The following is a 15,826-nucleotide window of genomic DNA, read 5'->3' on the forward strand; positions in this document are numbered from 1 at the left end:
CCAAAGGACTATTCCACTCCACTCCCCGTCCCAGCCCACTCCACAGAGGAATGCAGATGTCGGAAAGACTCCTTACATGCACATACCGACACACACACACTTTCTTGTGCACGTACAACACACACATACCACATACACACTCACAGTTGGTTTCACAGCTGACTCACAGTTTGTTGTTCTGGGTTGTGCTGGAGCGGTATTGTCAGGGAGATGACCGTGGAAATTTTTCCCTAGTGGAAAAACCGCAGTGAGCAGAAAACGCAGTTCCATGCCTTTACAAGGGAGAACCCCAGTTTTCCGCTTTCCTCTTCTTTTTCCGCTCCTAGTTTTTCATTCTAGGTCAGGCCACCCTTCTTTACAAGGTCAATAGGGGCACTTTTTGCTGGATGACATGAGTAGTCACACACTGTACTGTAAGTAAAGGCTGCTCTAGGGTTAGTGAACACTTTAATACACTTTACAGTTTGTTTCGTGTGTGGCCTCTAACCCTAACTTTAGTACACTGCTCTGTCTTCTGACCTACACCAGAAATGAATCCCTGTGACACCCACTCTGACACTTACTATCAATAACCTGTGGTTTATACAGTATAAAAGCCCCATAAGGCCATGACAACATAGGATGGTCTGTTCCCCCAGTCAAACACAAAACATGGCTTTACGGTGACATCTGTTCCAATTAACCTATTACATTAGCAACAGGCTGCTCAAGACTGAATAAGGATGCCCTTAAAGTTAAGTTTACTCATTGCTAAATGGATAAAAAGCTTCTTACTTTGCTCTAGAGGAGCTAAATTGTGCTGTGACACTGACTTAAAGGTGCTCTGTGGAGTTTTGTTATAAGCAAACAAAAGTTGTGAATACATTCAGTGTTTCTCACCAAAATGTACTGTATATATTCTGAGACCTGACAAATGTTTTAAGTTCCTATTTGCTATTGCTGTTGCTATTTCTTTCCAATATTTTAAATTGTGCATGATTTAAATGTATGTTAGCTAGCTTGCAGTCTTCCTTTCCCTTGGCTTTGTTTGCACATTGCTACGGTTCTTTGCGCATTACCACAGCAGAATGGTAATTCAGCGGAGTGAAGTAAAACCAGCGACAGGAATGTGTATCACGTTTATTTCATTTGTGTGTGTCCTTGTGTACATGCACAGTGCAAACGGAACAGGGAGCCACTCATAAAAACATTTAAGTAACGAATCAATACAGAAACCAGTTAAAAAATATTGTCTACTCGTTCACACCATAAATTGACACTTGAGCCAACATCCCACCTGTCCCTAAGTTCAGACATCAGGCCAAAATTAGGCCAAAGTTCTTCACATCAGATTTTCTCTGCGTAATCTCGAAACCGTGTTCCTTGAGTCACCCTGACAATCAGACTGAGTTTCACTTCAGTTGCTGATTTATAGATATAGACAATGATTCAGAAGTCTAAACACCAGGCTCACCCTTGAAAAGAGTGCCAGCTAAACTGTAAACAAGTGTAGTAGAGGACAAAAACTGTTACTAATACTGATGATGTTCGTAACAATTCTTTACTTTTACTTTACTTTGGCCGCCCTACGCGTCGGTATTTGACGACCTTGGACCTTGTAGCAGAAACTCAAACTCCAGAATGACTGACCCCACCTGTAAATCTGCTTTCTGTATGCAGCAATTATTCGTATTTTGTTGGTTTTACTAATTTTGGTAAATTACTTATAAGCCAGTACAGAACATGATTGTGCCAACTAAATGTCTCAGCTGCAGTAAAGTCCACCCATCTGGTTCTCCCAGCAGGCTGAAACAAGTGCTTGGATTTAATTGACAGTCCTGTTTGACTAAGAACAGACTTGCACATGAAATTACTAATGGAGAACCCCATCAACACATAGCACAGTGTTGTGTCTGACCTCCTCGCTAACCCCAGTCCCAACATTTCCATGTTTAAAGCCCAGCGATGCTAATGGCCTAATCCAGAGGAATGATGCAGCATCTCTGGAGACGATCCGTTTACAGGCGTACTGGACATCCATGTGGCAACTGTGATTGTGATACATTGTGGTCCCTCCAAATCCATCTCTGTCTGTCTTTATAAGTCTTAACATAATAATTGTGTGTCCACATGCATGTTTATGCAAAACATTTTCCGTGTGTGGGTTGAATCTCACGCCATATGCCATTAAACTCAACTGCAGTGTCCCAGGCTTTACAGCAGTGCAGCTGTGTTGCATTGGCAGAATATTATTCATTTTTAAGACAGTATAATATTCACACATGGACATCAAGCTCACTGAAATAAATATTCTCTCACTTTTCCTTCCACTCCGTGTATATTTGGTTTGGCACATTTTAACATCTATTTTGTCATTTAATATCTACTTTTTAACTTATATGTTTTTATGCACTTCATGTTTAAAAAAAAATAAACTTATATAATATTACATCTAATATAATATATTTAGCAGCCTCTGCCTTTAGTTTATTAACCTTGTAATGTTAACACATGTAAACAGAGACGCAGAGTGACTTAGTCATAAGCAGTAATTACCCACACAACCTGTCTTTATGTTTTTATAGGTTTACTATATAAATAGTAGCTTGTTGCTGCACATCAAGCTTTAGTTTGCTAGTGTTTGGAGGGAAAACACGCACGCACACACACACACACACACACACTTGCTTGCTTATTGTGAGAGCTGAAGAATACAGTACGTGTCTGCACATATACAGACTAACTTTTTCCTAACTCTGCTTCTTCCTGCCTCACACTGTATGAACCATTTATATGCACGCACACATTAACACACACTAACTTGTTGCTAACCTTTGCTAGCCATTGTTTTGAGAATATTTGGATACATGTATGTACACTGACACATTACTTCTACCCATGGGAACCTGGGCTTGAACTGCCAGCAACACTTTCTTTCTCCAGCAGACTGCCCTGCCCTCTCCTCGGATACGGGCTAAACTTCACCATAGTTACGCTCTTGCCATGGTTACTCTTCCCAAACGTTGCTGTGGCTCTGTTCTCTCACCATGGTTACTCATAAACCCTCCCAGCACCGTTTGATCCCAGCGGATCCGCTCTCTCATACAAACATTTCGCTGCAGGCTGGGCGTCCTTACAACCTGTCTGTGCCGTCTTTGCTGGACTCAGTACAATGGGTGGTTTCATTGCAAGAGTCTGATTGGTCAAAGACACGTTCCAACTGTGCTGAGGTCCTAAACAGCATGGCTACATCTGCTGTGCTGCATTTTCTCTGGTTCTTTCTTATTCACGTTTACTTCTTTTAGCTTTTCAGACATTAGACATGCATCTGCAATCCTGGTTGAAAACATGAACTCTTGATTACTGCGTTTTTGACACTGTTTTGTCCAGTATTTGTTTCTCAGTGGGTTCCTACTTTTGTGTATATCTTCAAAAAAAGTTCTGAAACGTAAAATTCAGCATCAAGACATTTTATTTTTGTATTTTTTTTATTTTCTTGCCGACTTAGCCTTAGCCAAAGTATTTAATATCATGTTTGTTAAAAGAATAAAACCTTATCATGAGACGATTACAACAGTTTGAATGACTGACTTTTTAAAAAAAATAGCAAAAGAATAATAATAAACATTAGCTGAAAACTGATAAATTCATAGCTAAACAAAAAGCTGTAGGAATCAATTGAATCATATCACGTTGCATTTGTTGCAGTGGAGTATAGTTGCAGTATATCAGTGAAGCCTGAGGAGTACATAACTTATGTGGCCTCTGGATGTTATAACAGTGTTAAAGTAGCGAGCAGTGTTTATGCATGTGGTAATGTTTATAAAGCTGTGGTTCTGTTAGCAGTAATATCACTTCACACTGGTAATAGCTTATCCAAAACATGTGTGTGCCATAGAGAATCAAACCTTATGTAACCTCGGTATATTCAGAGAATGTCAAGTGATGTGCTTCGTATATGTTAATACCTGGAAACCAAAAGTACAGCTATAGTGTTTAGGTCATTGACTGCTATAGCAAATGTGCACTTTATTCCTTCATCCAGAGTGTTTTTATTTCTATACCTATACACTAATTTAGCCTTTGCTAAAGACTTAATATTGCTGTTTGTATTATTGTTGTCAATGAGGACCTTCTGTTGTGTTGAAAGGGATATCTTGATTTTTATTAATACTACATTGTTGAGAGGGATGAACCCCTCTTTTTACCCCAGTATATAAGTACTATAATGGATCAGCTGCAGACTCTCAGAAACACTTTTTGACTGTAGGATGTTAATAAAGACACACACACTCAGAGACACAACAGCACAGTCACAGTGTTGTCGGGAGTCACAGAGACTCCATTCTGTTGGAGGGAACGCCTCTGTTTATTCTCCTTTCCTCTGCCGTGTATCAGGATAAATGAGTTTCTTTGTGTGTTTATTTTCTCAGCCTTTCTGGGGGTTATGTTTGGAGGACTTTGTTGTTTATGGGACCTGATGTGCTTTTGTAGAATAAAAAGCATGTATGAAAAATATAGGCTGCTATTTGTACGTCTGTGTGTGCATACATGGTCTTAGGGGCATGGGGGGAGTGCACCAAAATGCCTCAAGCATTTTCCACAATGACTGTTTTTCCAGTGTATTATACAGCTGCTCAGACAATAATACCCTATTGTTTTCTGTATGTGTGTGTGTGTGTGTGTGTATGTATGTGCAGGTACAATGGCTCTCTGCCCAACGGAGACCGAGGCCGACGTAAGAGCCGCTTTGCACTTTGTAAGAGACCGAAGGCAAACGGGGTGAAACCCAGCACAGTTCACGTCGCCTGCTCTCCACAGGCAGCCAAGGTGAAACACGCAATACAGTATAATTTAGTCATCCCGGAGATCACACAATTGCAGTCATCGAAACCCTACACATCAGCAGTTTCAGTCCTTTTCTTCTTTACATGGTGATTTATATTTTAAGAGTTTACAGTTTCCATGGAATATATTGCATATATAACATAGAGAAAGATATAAATGTATCAGTGAGAAAATAGTATTTTCTTCTTCTTGTTTTAAAAAGGATGCATTTGTGGGTGTATTATGTTGCTTGACTGACAACATCAAATATAACACACCCAGTTCAGAGGATTTGACCTGTGCTGCTCCACCAAAGGCTTTTGTGAAATTCTGTTTGCTTTTTGTTCTGTGATATTAAAGTACCACACACACACACACACACACACACACACACACTCGCACCCGTCAAACACAGTCAGGAAAAGATTCAGCAAAGCTTTCCTTGAGTTGTAGGAAAGGGAAAACGAGCAGGTACAGGTCTTTGTCGAGGTTTAAAAGGTATTTGAACAATGGTTTTTACGCAGCGTTTAACTGGAACATGCTGAAGGTTTATAAGATTAACAAATGGGAACAGTCCAGTGGAGGGTAACTGAGCGTTTTCTAGCCAAGTCCTGGGAAGCACATGTCCGTGTGTTTCCATTGTCAGTTATAAGACCGCCCAGAAATCCTTCAAAATCTGTTAAAAGAACAAGGGATTATATGGTATGTGTGTGTGTGTGTGAGAGAGAGAGGAGAGAGAGAGGAGAGAGAGAGAGAGAGAGGACTGTGCTTTTTGGATTACATCTGCACTTCACAGACTCTCTGTGGACACAGATTTTTGTACTCTCACCCACTCACTCACTCAACACAACACACACACAACACACACACACACACCACACACACACACACACACACACACAGACAAGACTTGTAGTTGCAGTAATTTAAGAATCTTGAAGAGTGATTGTCTTCTTCTTTGGGTGGTCCTGACTGACTGATGTCAAGGCTGTGTTAAGTGCAGCTAGTGACTACATAACTGAACTCTTCACCAACCCCACCCTTCCTATGTGTATCTATTGTTCCATGTAAGGATCAGTCAGAGGTGTTTTTGCTGTAAAGAATGTTCAGGTTCAATCCTCGTGTACGTTTTAAGCGAAGGCATCTAAAGGACTTTACTTTTGTGTCTTGTCTTCTTTGTGTTCATCTTCCCTTTCTGTCTTCTGTCCCATCAGGCCATAAGCAACAAAGACCAGCACAGCATCTCTTACACTCTGTCTCGAGCCCAGACGGTGGTGGTGGAGTACACCCATGACAGCAATACAGACATGTTCCAGGTAACAAGCCTCAGCTTTTACCACCAGGTCTGGAGTTTTACAACCAGTCTTTATTTTTTCCACTGGATTTCTCCAAGTGGAATAATCAGTACTCCTGGTCTCAGTGTAGTTTGTGCACCCTCACATCAACATCACAGCAGTCTGGGAAAAGAAAATGTCAACTAAGAGGTTTTGAGTCTTGTAGTCTGCATGTGGCTGTACCAACACAGTAACCCGCCGGAGCAGCAGTAGTAGATGCTTCAAAACATTATGTGAACAAACAGACATGGTGCCCATATTCAGACACTTCCATATGATATCATTAATGTATCTCTGATGTCTGTGTCCAATCCATGTAGTAATCATAGGAAAAAGATGCAGAACTTGCCTGAGAATCATCACATTTTTAAGTTTTTTTCAAGTAATGCAGTGATAATTGTCTGTACATGAATGGATGGATTGCAAACAGGAACTGCTAATAGCTAATTCAGGATATTTTTGATGGTGCCAGTTTGCCAAAATGTAAACAAATAAACCTAACTGGCTCTATGGCAACTTTATACTTCCTACTTTTGAGATAGAGTTGACAAGGGGTGTCGGACTTTGAAAAGCCATTGTGTTTGAGTGTAGCTGATTAGATTTTTATTGTTGATCATTCATTATTTAAATATCAGCAATGTCAGGATATTCAATTGTATATTGTATGCTTGCTTCCTTTAAAATTGTCAAGATGTTGATATACAGCGAATTGCAGCAAAATTATTTTCTGCAACTCAAATAGAGGTGAAAACATGTATCTGATAGTCTGTATGATAATGTAATTGGGTCAATTATTTGAAACATTAACGTCCTATAAGTATAAAAGTCTGTATGGTGTAAAAACACAAATGTCACATGATATTCATTGTCTATTAAGAAATAAAACATGTTATATCAGTGACACATTATTCATTTCAGTTAAGTTTGAACAAAAGGTATTTAAACATTTTTCAGTGTTTTTCAAAGTCGCCTGTCCTTTGCATGATTACAGCATTAACACTCTGGGAGGCTGTCCTGTAGAGTGATTATGGTATTCAGGTAGCTGTCAGAGGCAGCAAAGTACCCATCATCATAGTACAGAATGTCCTCAAGGTTATTATGGATATTATGCAAGTTAGCAATGCATGTGAACCAGCTAAAGCCTTTTTAGTCTCCAAATTCATGTTAGCCACATGCAGGAGAAAATCTTAAGTTATAAAGCAAAGACTAGCAAATGTTCCTGGCTATATCTATTAGCTAAACCTGGCAATATTTGTTCTCACTGTTGTCATTATCCACCTATTTAACCTATTTCATTCACATTTTGAATAGAATCCACATTGTACATATTCTGCATTCACTATTTTAATGACATTTCTCTATTTCTCTGTTATTCTCTCGCTAGCTTGCCTATAGGAAACTCATTATTATATTATAGCTGGAACGCATTGTTGACAAATCTTAATATCTTGTCGGAACACATTTCCATCTCCTTTAACCAGATCGGTCGATCGACAGAGAGTCCCATAGACTTTGTAGTGACGGACACGGTGGCGGGCAGCCAGAGTAATGCAGACACCCAGTCGGTCCAGAGCACCATCTCCCGCTTTGCCTGCCGCATCAAGTGCCAGCGCACGCCTCCTTACACCGCACGCATCTATGCCGCAGGCTTTGACTCCTCCAAGAACATCTTCCTCGGGGTGAGCTGTGTTTCATCTGGTGCTTCAGACACGTGTAGGCGAGTGTGAGAGGCAGAAAGATGAAAGGACAAAGCATCAAAGAACCACAAGGAAATGTCATAGAAAGATAGAGGAAAATAAGAGAAAAGAGAAAGAAGAGCGATACAGCTTATGTTCTGGTACTAAAAAGTAAGAGAAACTGACTCTTAAATTTACTTTTCAGTCTTTTTTTTCACGTTTGCTCATGTCATATGGATATGTTTGCATCAGTCTTCAGTGTGTACAACAAAATGCTGTTGCTAAACAGAAATGAAGAGTGAACCACCTACTACTCTTTTTACTTTCTATGCTGTCCTTCACGCCCTGTTGAGATCAGATGTATGGCAGTGTTGAGAGAGTCGGCCAAGTTCCAATATAAATGATATATGAATGACAATAACACGTCATATAAGTATAACAGATGTTTGATTCAGGGCCCAATGTCTTTGTTTTCCTCAGGAGAAGGCTGCTAAGTGGAAGACGTCTGATGGTCAAATGGATGGGCTGACCACCAACGGCGTCCTTGTGATGCACCCTCGAAATGGCTTCACCCAGGACTCCAAACCAGGCGTCTGGAGGGAGATTTCAGTCTGCGGCAACGTCTTCACCCTGCGGGAAACTCGCTCAGCACAGCAGCGAGGAAAGATGGTGAGAACAGATGCAGACTATGTACTGGAACACCACATTCAATGTACATGGTGTGTTCAGTGTGCAACTTTCAAAACAAATTCAACTACTGAAGAGCCATGCTTTTGGCGTGTGTTCACAGACTGTTTTGGGATTAACCTGCTGCTGACCTGATTTTCACAAAAAAAGTCTGGTTAAGCCACTGCCCTTTCTTTCTTTCTTTCTTTCTTCTTCTTTCTTTCCTTTCTTCTTCTTTCTTTCTTTTTCTTTCTTCTTTCTTTCTTTCCTTTCTTCTTTCTTTCTTTCTCTTCTTTCTTTCTTTCTTTCTTTTCTTTCCTTTTCTTTTTTTCTTTCTTTCTTTCTCGTCCATTCCCTCACTCGCACTCTCTCACACTCACGTACCGACCCTGTCACTCAGGCAGCGGGAGGTCAGTCAGAGCTTAACATCGCCAGGAGGTTATCCGGATGCCGTGTCCATGGTAACAGGTGCTGTGTGTAACGGGACCTTGTAAGGGGATCCTCCAGCTGATGTCAGAGCCTCTCAGCCAATCATAACAGTCCCGCTGTCACATCAGCGTGGCCACCCGTGGCATTTGTTCGATTGGAAGTTGTTGGCAGTGTGTTTAATTAGGTCTTTTCTTTCTCATCTATTCCCCTCCATGTTGCCTCATACAACATACACATCATCAGCCACGAGCACACAGTCAGTGTGTCCGCAGTTCTAACATCGATCCGTCTCTTGTATCTGGTGTCCCAACCGTTTTTCAAGAACTCTTCAGTGGCAGCACAATTAACAGCTCTCTTATCTCCACCTGCCCTTTCCCATCCAGGAGGGTTAACCCATGTGTGCATTGATCCACCACTATAGAAACCACCTCCATTATTTCACAGATGATTGACAGGTTTAGACAGTCGGCCTGTTGGAAATTTTCATTATGTACGGGTGATAGAACATGATGGGAGTTGTTGAATGCACACAGGAGTCAGGACTCAGTGGAGTCTTTTTGTCAGCTCCGGGGTGATGGTTGATGCTTTCACAGGGAGAAAATTATTTGAGGTTATTTAGATACATTTTGAAGGATGATGTTAGTTTATTTTATTGTTGGCTAAATCAGAAATTCTGTTTTTAGAAGAAGTTTGCATTCTATTTATTTAATTTATTGTAACAGCAGATTGATATTTAGAAAGTTATTGCTGGATTAAGAGGCATCATGCTGCAGGCTTTGTTTTCCGTTTTGACAGACTCACTCAACTTGCGAGGCGGGAGAGCTGTTTGCCCTTCTGCAGTCGGACAAAGGCTTAAAGGCCAGCATAATTAAGAGAATATCTTAACACAGTCACACACACACACGACACACACTCACACCGCACCACCAGCACACGACCACACACACACACAGTATTTGCTGTTGGGGGCTGTTTGTGAAGTAATAATAAATGAGCCGAGTACAGTGTCTGAACTCCTGCTGTGTTTTAATATAAGGCTTCTGTGCTGATGAGATGATAGGGCTTCCTGCTGTAATTAATTATAAACTGGGTGTGTGAGAGTTTACATGGGCCTTGAATCGACCCAGAGCACTCGAATCCATTAGTTATTGAGTTCTCGGTTATGTAATTGATTAGACAAACATATTTATCCATATTCTCCTTTCTTCATTGACGGGCTGTAGCGTTAACGATGAATGAGCGATCAGCCTTGTGACCCCGCCAAGTTGCTGGTTTTGAAAACGCTGGGAAAATCTTGAGCAGGCGGGGAAAAAAACAACCAAACTGTTTCCGATCGAGCGAAAACCTGAACTCTTGCCCTTCCGCCGCACGGGCTTGCCGTTTCCAGTTGAGCAGCTTGTTGGCTAACAGTAGAACAGATGTGGCTTTACTGGGGCAGGAATGTGGATGTGTGTGTTACTGTATAGTGGGAAACTCATCATAAAGGAGGCCACACAGGCCGGTCAGCAAACCTTCCCGGGATAAATGAAGATAACCCATGACATGTGTTAGCCCCGGAAACGCGTGACCTTGACACAGCGTTTAGAATGAGTGATCTCACTAGAGCCCTTGGAGCACCTGCTCCATCAGCTGTTGTGTATCACTTTTTAAAATTCTTTGCTTTCGCTTTATTCCCTCTTCTGTTTTTTCTCCCTTTGTCCTCGTGGTTATCTCAAATGTGGAATTTCCCACTGTGTCCGAATCTGACCTAGCCTGAAGTCTGCGCTGGCCCCCCACCCCCCCACCCCCCCAACTGTCGTTGTTCTTTTAATTTCCTCATGCCATCTCGGCTCCAGTCGTCAGTCCCCTGCCTCCTGCCTGAATCACACAGCTGTCTGAGCACAAATAGAAAAGTGTTACACTGCCACCTACTGTGCTCTGATGAGTGCTACAAACCACAGTGCTCCACGATTGAAGCAGTCATCAAGAAATCATCCATCCATCCATTCTCTAAACGGCTTATTCTAGTCAGTGTCATAGGGGGCTGGAGCCTATCCCAGAATGCATTGGGTGAGAGATGAATCATTTCAGTTCAAGTAAAAACAAATTGCTTTATTTGGAAAACCCCAAAATAATTTAGAACATGGACTGTTTATTGGACACAACAAGACACCTGAAGGTGTCACTTGGGACTGACTGATGGGCCTTTTTCATTCTGGTCTTTTCATACACTAAAAGATTAAACAAAATTATAATCAACAGCTTAATAATAGATCATAACCTGTTAGATAATCTTAACTTGTATCCCTAATGTTATTATAATTTTATAAGTGAGTCCTATTTGTAGTATTCTGACAGAGGTACAGCTGGAATAATAAACTGAAAAGTCACTGCATGCATTATAGTTATTTTTAGCCCAGCCAGCAGTGGGGCTCCAAGCAGTATGGGTCAGTTAGTCGGGTAATGGCTCAACAAATATAACTGTAGATGGACTTCCTTGACATTTTGTCCAGACAGTCGTGGTCCCTGTTGGGTTTAAATCGTACAAACTTTGTTGATCTAATTTTTTTATCTGACTTTTTATATGAGGTTTCCATTTTTCTGGTTTTGTGGTGGGTGTTCTCAGGGCTGAAGCTACCACCAGGGAGACAGAGGTCATGTCCTTGTGACTTTGTCTGGGAAACTGACCTGAAGCAGTTCACATTTTATCATTTAGAGTTACTCACAGTAAAATAGATGCAGTGACCTAACCATTTGACAATGTTTAGCACCTAACCATTTAAAAACGTTACCAACCAACAGTTATTCCTGGTGGAGTAGAGGATACTCATAGAAATGAGCTTTTAGACCATCAAGTACAGAAACGTAAGTGAATACAAAATTTCAAAAAATATAATGGAACAGATGAATTCATTATGTATGCTCTCAGTATTCCTGGCTGCAGCCCTGATTATAACATCTGGCGCCATAATGAGTTCAGAACGTGGCTCTTTCTTCATCTTGATGACTATATTTTTATACCGCTGTCGTCTGCAGCGGCCCATCACTACATCTTCTCTCTGTTCCAGGTGGAAACTGAGAGTCAGGAGCTGGTCGACGGCTCTCTCATTGACCTTTGCGGTGCGACCTTGCTGTGGCGCACTGCTGAAGGCCTGGCGCGTACTCCCACCCTCAAACACCTGGAGGCGCTGCGTCAGGAGATCAACGCAGCCCGCCCGCAGTGTCCCGTGGGCTTCAACACGCTGGCCTTCCCCTCCATGCGTCGCAAGGACACGCCGGACGAGAAGCAGCCCTGGGCCTACCTGCGCTGCGGCCACGTGCACGGCTACCACAACTGGGGCAACCACCGCGAGGAGAGGGAGGGCCGGGAGGGCCGTCAAAGGGAGTGTCCCATGTGCCGAGCTAAAGGGCCATACGTGCCGCTGTGGTTGGGCTGCGAGGCGGGCTTTTACGTAGACGCCGCCCCGCCGACTCACGCCTTTAATCCCTGCGGCCACGTTTGTTCAGAGAAGACGGCGGCCTTCTGGAGTCAGATCCCTCTGCCACACGGCACACACACCTTCCACGCCGCCTGCCCCTTCTGTGCGCAACAGCTGACTGGTGAGCAGGGCTACGTCAGACTCATCTTCCAGGGACCCCTTGACTAGCAGGGGCAACTTCCCAGCATCCTTTGGGTGAGGCAGAACGGGGAATTTTTTGTTTGGACACTGACCCTGCATTGAAAACGGGGAACAACCCAGATTTGTTTTCTTTCCTCTGAGGTTAAGATATAAACTTTTTTCTGGACTTTTTGTCTCTTTCTCATATTTAAGTGACCTTTGTATTGCTTTTTCATGAATGACAACAAAGATTTCTATATTTTCATGTGAAACCAGAGACACAAAAACCAAACAAAGAACACTGCTGGGTAAACGTTTTGTTTGTTTCTCGGAAAGAACTTTCAACAACAGTATTTTTCAAAATTACTAACATACCGTGGCGCAAACATACGGTTTTTATTCATGTTTATTGTTGCAATATACATCTGTGTACATCTCTTAGAGCTTATTTAAACTAAGATGTTTATTTATGGCCCAGGAACCTTCGCTTCATCCTTTATCTGTCAGATATGTCTTCAATACTATTTAGCATTTTAATTTGAAAATACAGTATATTGTTAATCAGATATAAAGTTCTAGGTGTGTTCTGAGGGTTACGTTCTGTGTCTTTCCCCCATGTTTACCTCTCAGATCTGTTTGTCGTATTTATACACCCCGTCCTCTGGCGTGCTCTCACTTTGCGTGTTAACCCTTCAGTTATACTCTCATTAGGCATCACCATGGCCTTTTCACATTCAAAGCAATAGATTTGGAACAGAAACCTCCTAAAGCATTATGGGAAACTGAGTCTTCTTGGTATCTGCGTAACGCTCAGACAGCCCGAGTGACTGCTCGCTCCCTTTAAAGTCCGAGTGAAACGTTTCTGGTGGTGAGTGAATCTTTTCTGATCACAGGTTAGCCATGACACTGTAGCTATGTAGCTAATGTCACACATCATGCAGACACACACACACACACACACACACACACAGACACACTCTAACTAGACCTGGTCAAATACTTTTTATTATATATGAGTGGAGCACACTGAAACTCATGGTACAAAAATAAGAATACAGATGTTATTGAAATGACAGAAAGTGCTGTTTGGGGCTGACCTGCACAGCTACAGCATAATCAATAATCATTATTTTGCCACATACAGTATTGTGATCAGTATTAATCTCAACATTGAGCTGAGAAATAAATAATAGTTTTAATAAAAATGCTGACAACAGACATTTAAATGAATTGAGAACCTTAACCCCAGCTGTCACCCATGAGTAAAGGTGCGTCCTGTTAGAGACCCATAAATAAAATGATGTGTTTTATTTTGAAAAATGCAGATTTACTCCCAAAACTTCAGGAAGGACTTTAACTACTAGTTGTGATTTGTTTGAGCCATAACGAGTCGGAGGGGGGGGGGTCATTTTTATCCTCTTTCTCTCACCTGAATTTTAACAGTGCAGGAAGTCACATCCATCTGATGCATGAAGCAAGCAACAAAACACGTTTAAGAAAAAGACAACTGTAGCTGTTTGACTCAGGTTTGATGCACACCAACACATACATGGCTTCAAGTTACACACTTATTTATTTATGGATATGTGTGTGTGTGTGTGTGTGTGTACTCACCAGGGCTTGATATTAATTTGTGCTTTCCAAACAGTGTACTGAAGCAGTCCCCATGGAGCATTTTAGGGGTGATGAGCTCTACAGTGTGAGTACTAAATATCAGGGCTGCTTGTTCTTTATTTTGTTTGTTGTAGACTAGGGCTTCATGATTGCTTTTATATCAAAGTCACAACTTTAAACAGTGTAATTAGAGTTGTGTTTTAAAACTATACAGACCACAAATAAAGGTCTACAGTGGAATTAAACATTAATTCTGTCAGGTGGCCAAAAAAAGAAACTCTTAGCTGTCTTCTGGTTAATATGGTATCTGCATGTTGTTTGTTATTTAGGCCCCAAAAAAGGCAGTGAGAGAAAAGGCAACTTCTACTCAAACTTAAACTTTAGTTTAGCCCAATTATACCTAAATGATCATTTTACATAAACAAGAGAGCAGTATTTTAATCCCAGTACCTATGATATTATTTGATTCTTTTTTAATATATATTTAATATATTTTTTTATAATTTATTTATGCTTTATTAGATAATCATGGGAAAGGTGACAAGAAATGAGGGGCGAGTGAGATGGGGAACGACATACAACAAAGGTTGGATGCAAACCAGAGACATTCATGTTCGGTGCCTCAACCCACCATGACTCTTAGGACATCTTAAATACACAAAAAATATTAGACATGTTAAACGTAATCTAAACTAAGACAGACACAAAAATATCAGTAAATAACAGTTATGTTTTTGAAAAATGAACCAGAAATCCCCCAAGTATCCAAGCAATTACAGCCCATGACCAACTGGGCAACGTTTGCTGAGGAAGATCATGGGATAAGATCGAAAGCTACAGAGTACAGCTGCTAAATGGACCTTGTGGTTAGATTGTTATGTCAGTTAGTTTTTAAGATCAGTGACTGCAGGTAGCATTTAAAATGCAACCAAAACTGTAAAGTAGCCCCCTCGCACTCCCTCTGCAGTAACACACAGCCTGAGAACGAGAACGAGTCCTGATATTTTGTACGTTACATGAAAGCACAAATTCTCCCAGACTCCTGCTGCGTACTCACAACACACCCTGCGGCGTCACCGTGGCTCGTCCACTTTACTCGTGCAGCCACAGACGGCGCAAGAACGAGACACACGAACTGTAGAAACTTCACAGCAGTGAAGCAGCTTTACTAATCAGTCACTTCCAAACTTCAGTAAACACAAGAGCCTCTGCAGCTATCAGTAGTGTGTGTGTGTGTGTGTGTCTGTGTGAGAGAGAGAGAAGAGAGAGAGAGAGAGAGAGAGAGAAGAGAGAGAGGAGGAGAGAGAGAGAGAGAGAGATTGTAATTTATGTGTTCATGATGATTGTATGTGTGCCGTGTTCAGTGTGTGTGCTCATCTGTCCACACAGTATTTCTCCATACGCAGATCATTTTCATCATCCCAGCGCTCGGACTGCAACACACTGACTCACCTCAGGGAGAAAAAAAATGACACACACACACACACACACATACACACACACACACTGCTAAGGTCTTCTGAGGAATACCTCATATAGTAAAAAAAAAAAAGTCTATTCTGGATTTAAAGTTTTGTGTCTTGCCTCTCCTTCACCCGTTTTGTTTCATGGACTCTGAGGCGGTGTGTCTGTCTCTGTGGATAAAGTGTGTGAGTAAGGGCTTCACTCTGTCTCTGTACTGTTATCTCAACCCTGTTTCTACATGTACACACATCCGTCAGTC

At 41.5% G+C, this 15,826-nt stretch overlaps 1 protein-coding gene across 2 annotated transcripts in view; it reads left to right on the top strand.

Annotated features, from left to right (window-relative positions):
• peli1b (pellino E3 ubiquitin protein ligase 1b) overlaps positions 1–15,572 on the top strand; it is a 30,052-nt gene extending 14,480 nt beyond the window's left edge. Inside the window, exons 3-8 of one of the 2 annotated variants that reach the window (XR_004796772.1) lie at positions 4,680–4,809; positions 6,021–6,122; positions 7,622–7,819; positions 8,297–8,485; positions 11,959–14,397; positions 14,445–15,572. Coding sequence is in view for 1 of the 2 variants with exons in the window: in XM_035662917.1 (XP_035518810.1) it covers positions 4,680–4,809; positions 6,021–6,122; positions 7,622–7,819; positions 8,297–8,485; positions 11,959–12,537 (1,198 nt within the window). In the remaining variant the exon portion in view is untranslated. Of the gene's footprint in view, positions 1–4,679; positions 4,810–6,020; positions 6,123–7,621; positions 7,820–8,296; positions 8,486–11,958 lie in introns of both variants that reach the window. The other variant, XM_035662917.1, reaches the window with a different exon arrangement.
• Positions 15,573–15,826: the final 254 nt, after the last annotated feature.

This window comes from Morone saxatilis, unplaced genomic scaffold (assembly GCF_004916995.1).
Source record: "Morone saxatilis isolate NCDOM2014 unplaced genomic scaffold, NCSU_SB_2.0 Contig19, whole genome shotgun sequence".
In the NCBI taxonomy this organism is placed as follows: Eukaryota; Metazoa; Chordata; class Actinopteri; family Moronidae; genus Morone; species Morone saxatilis.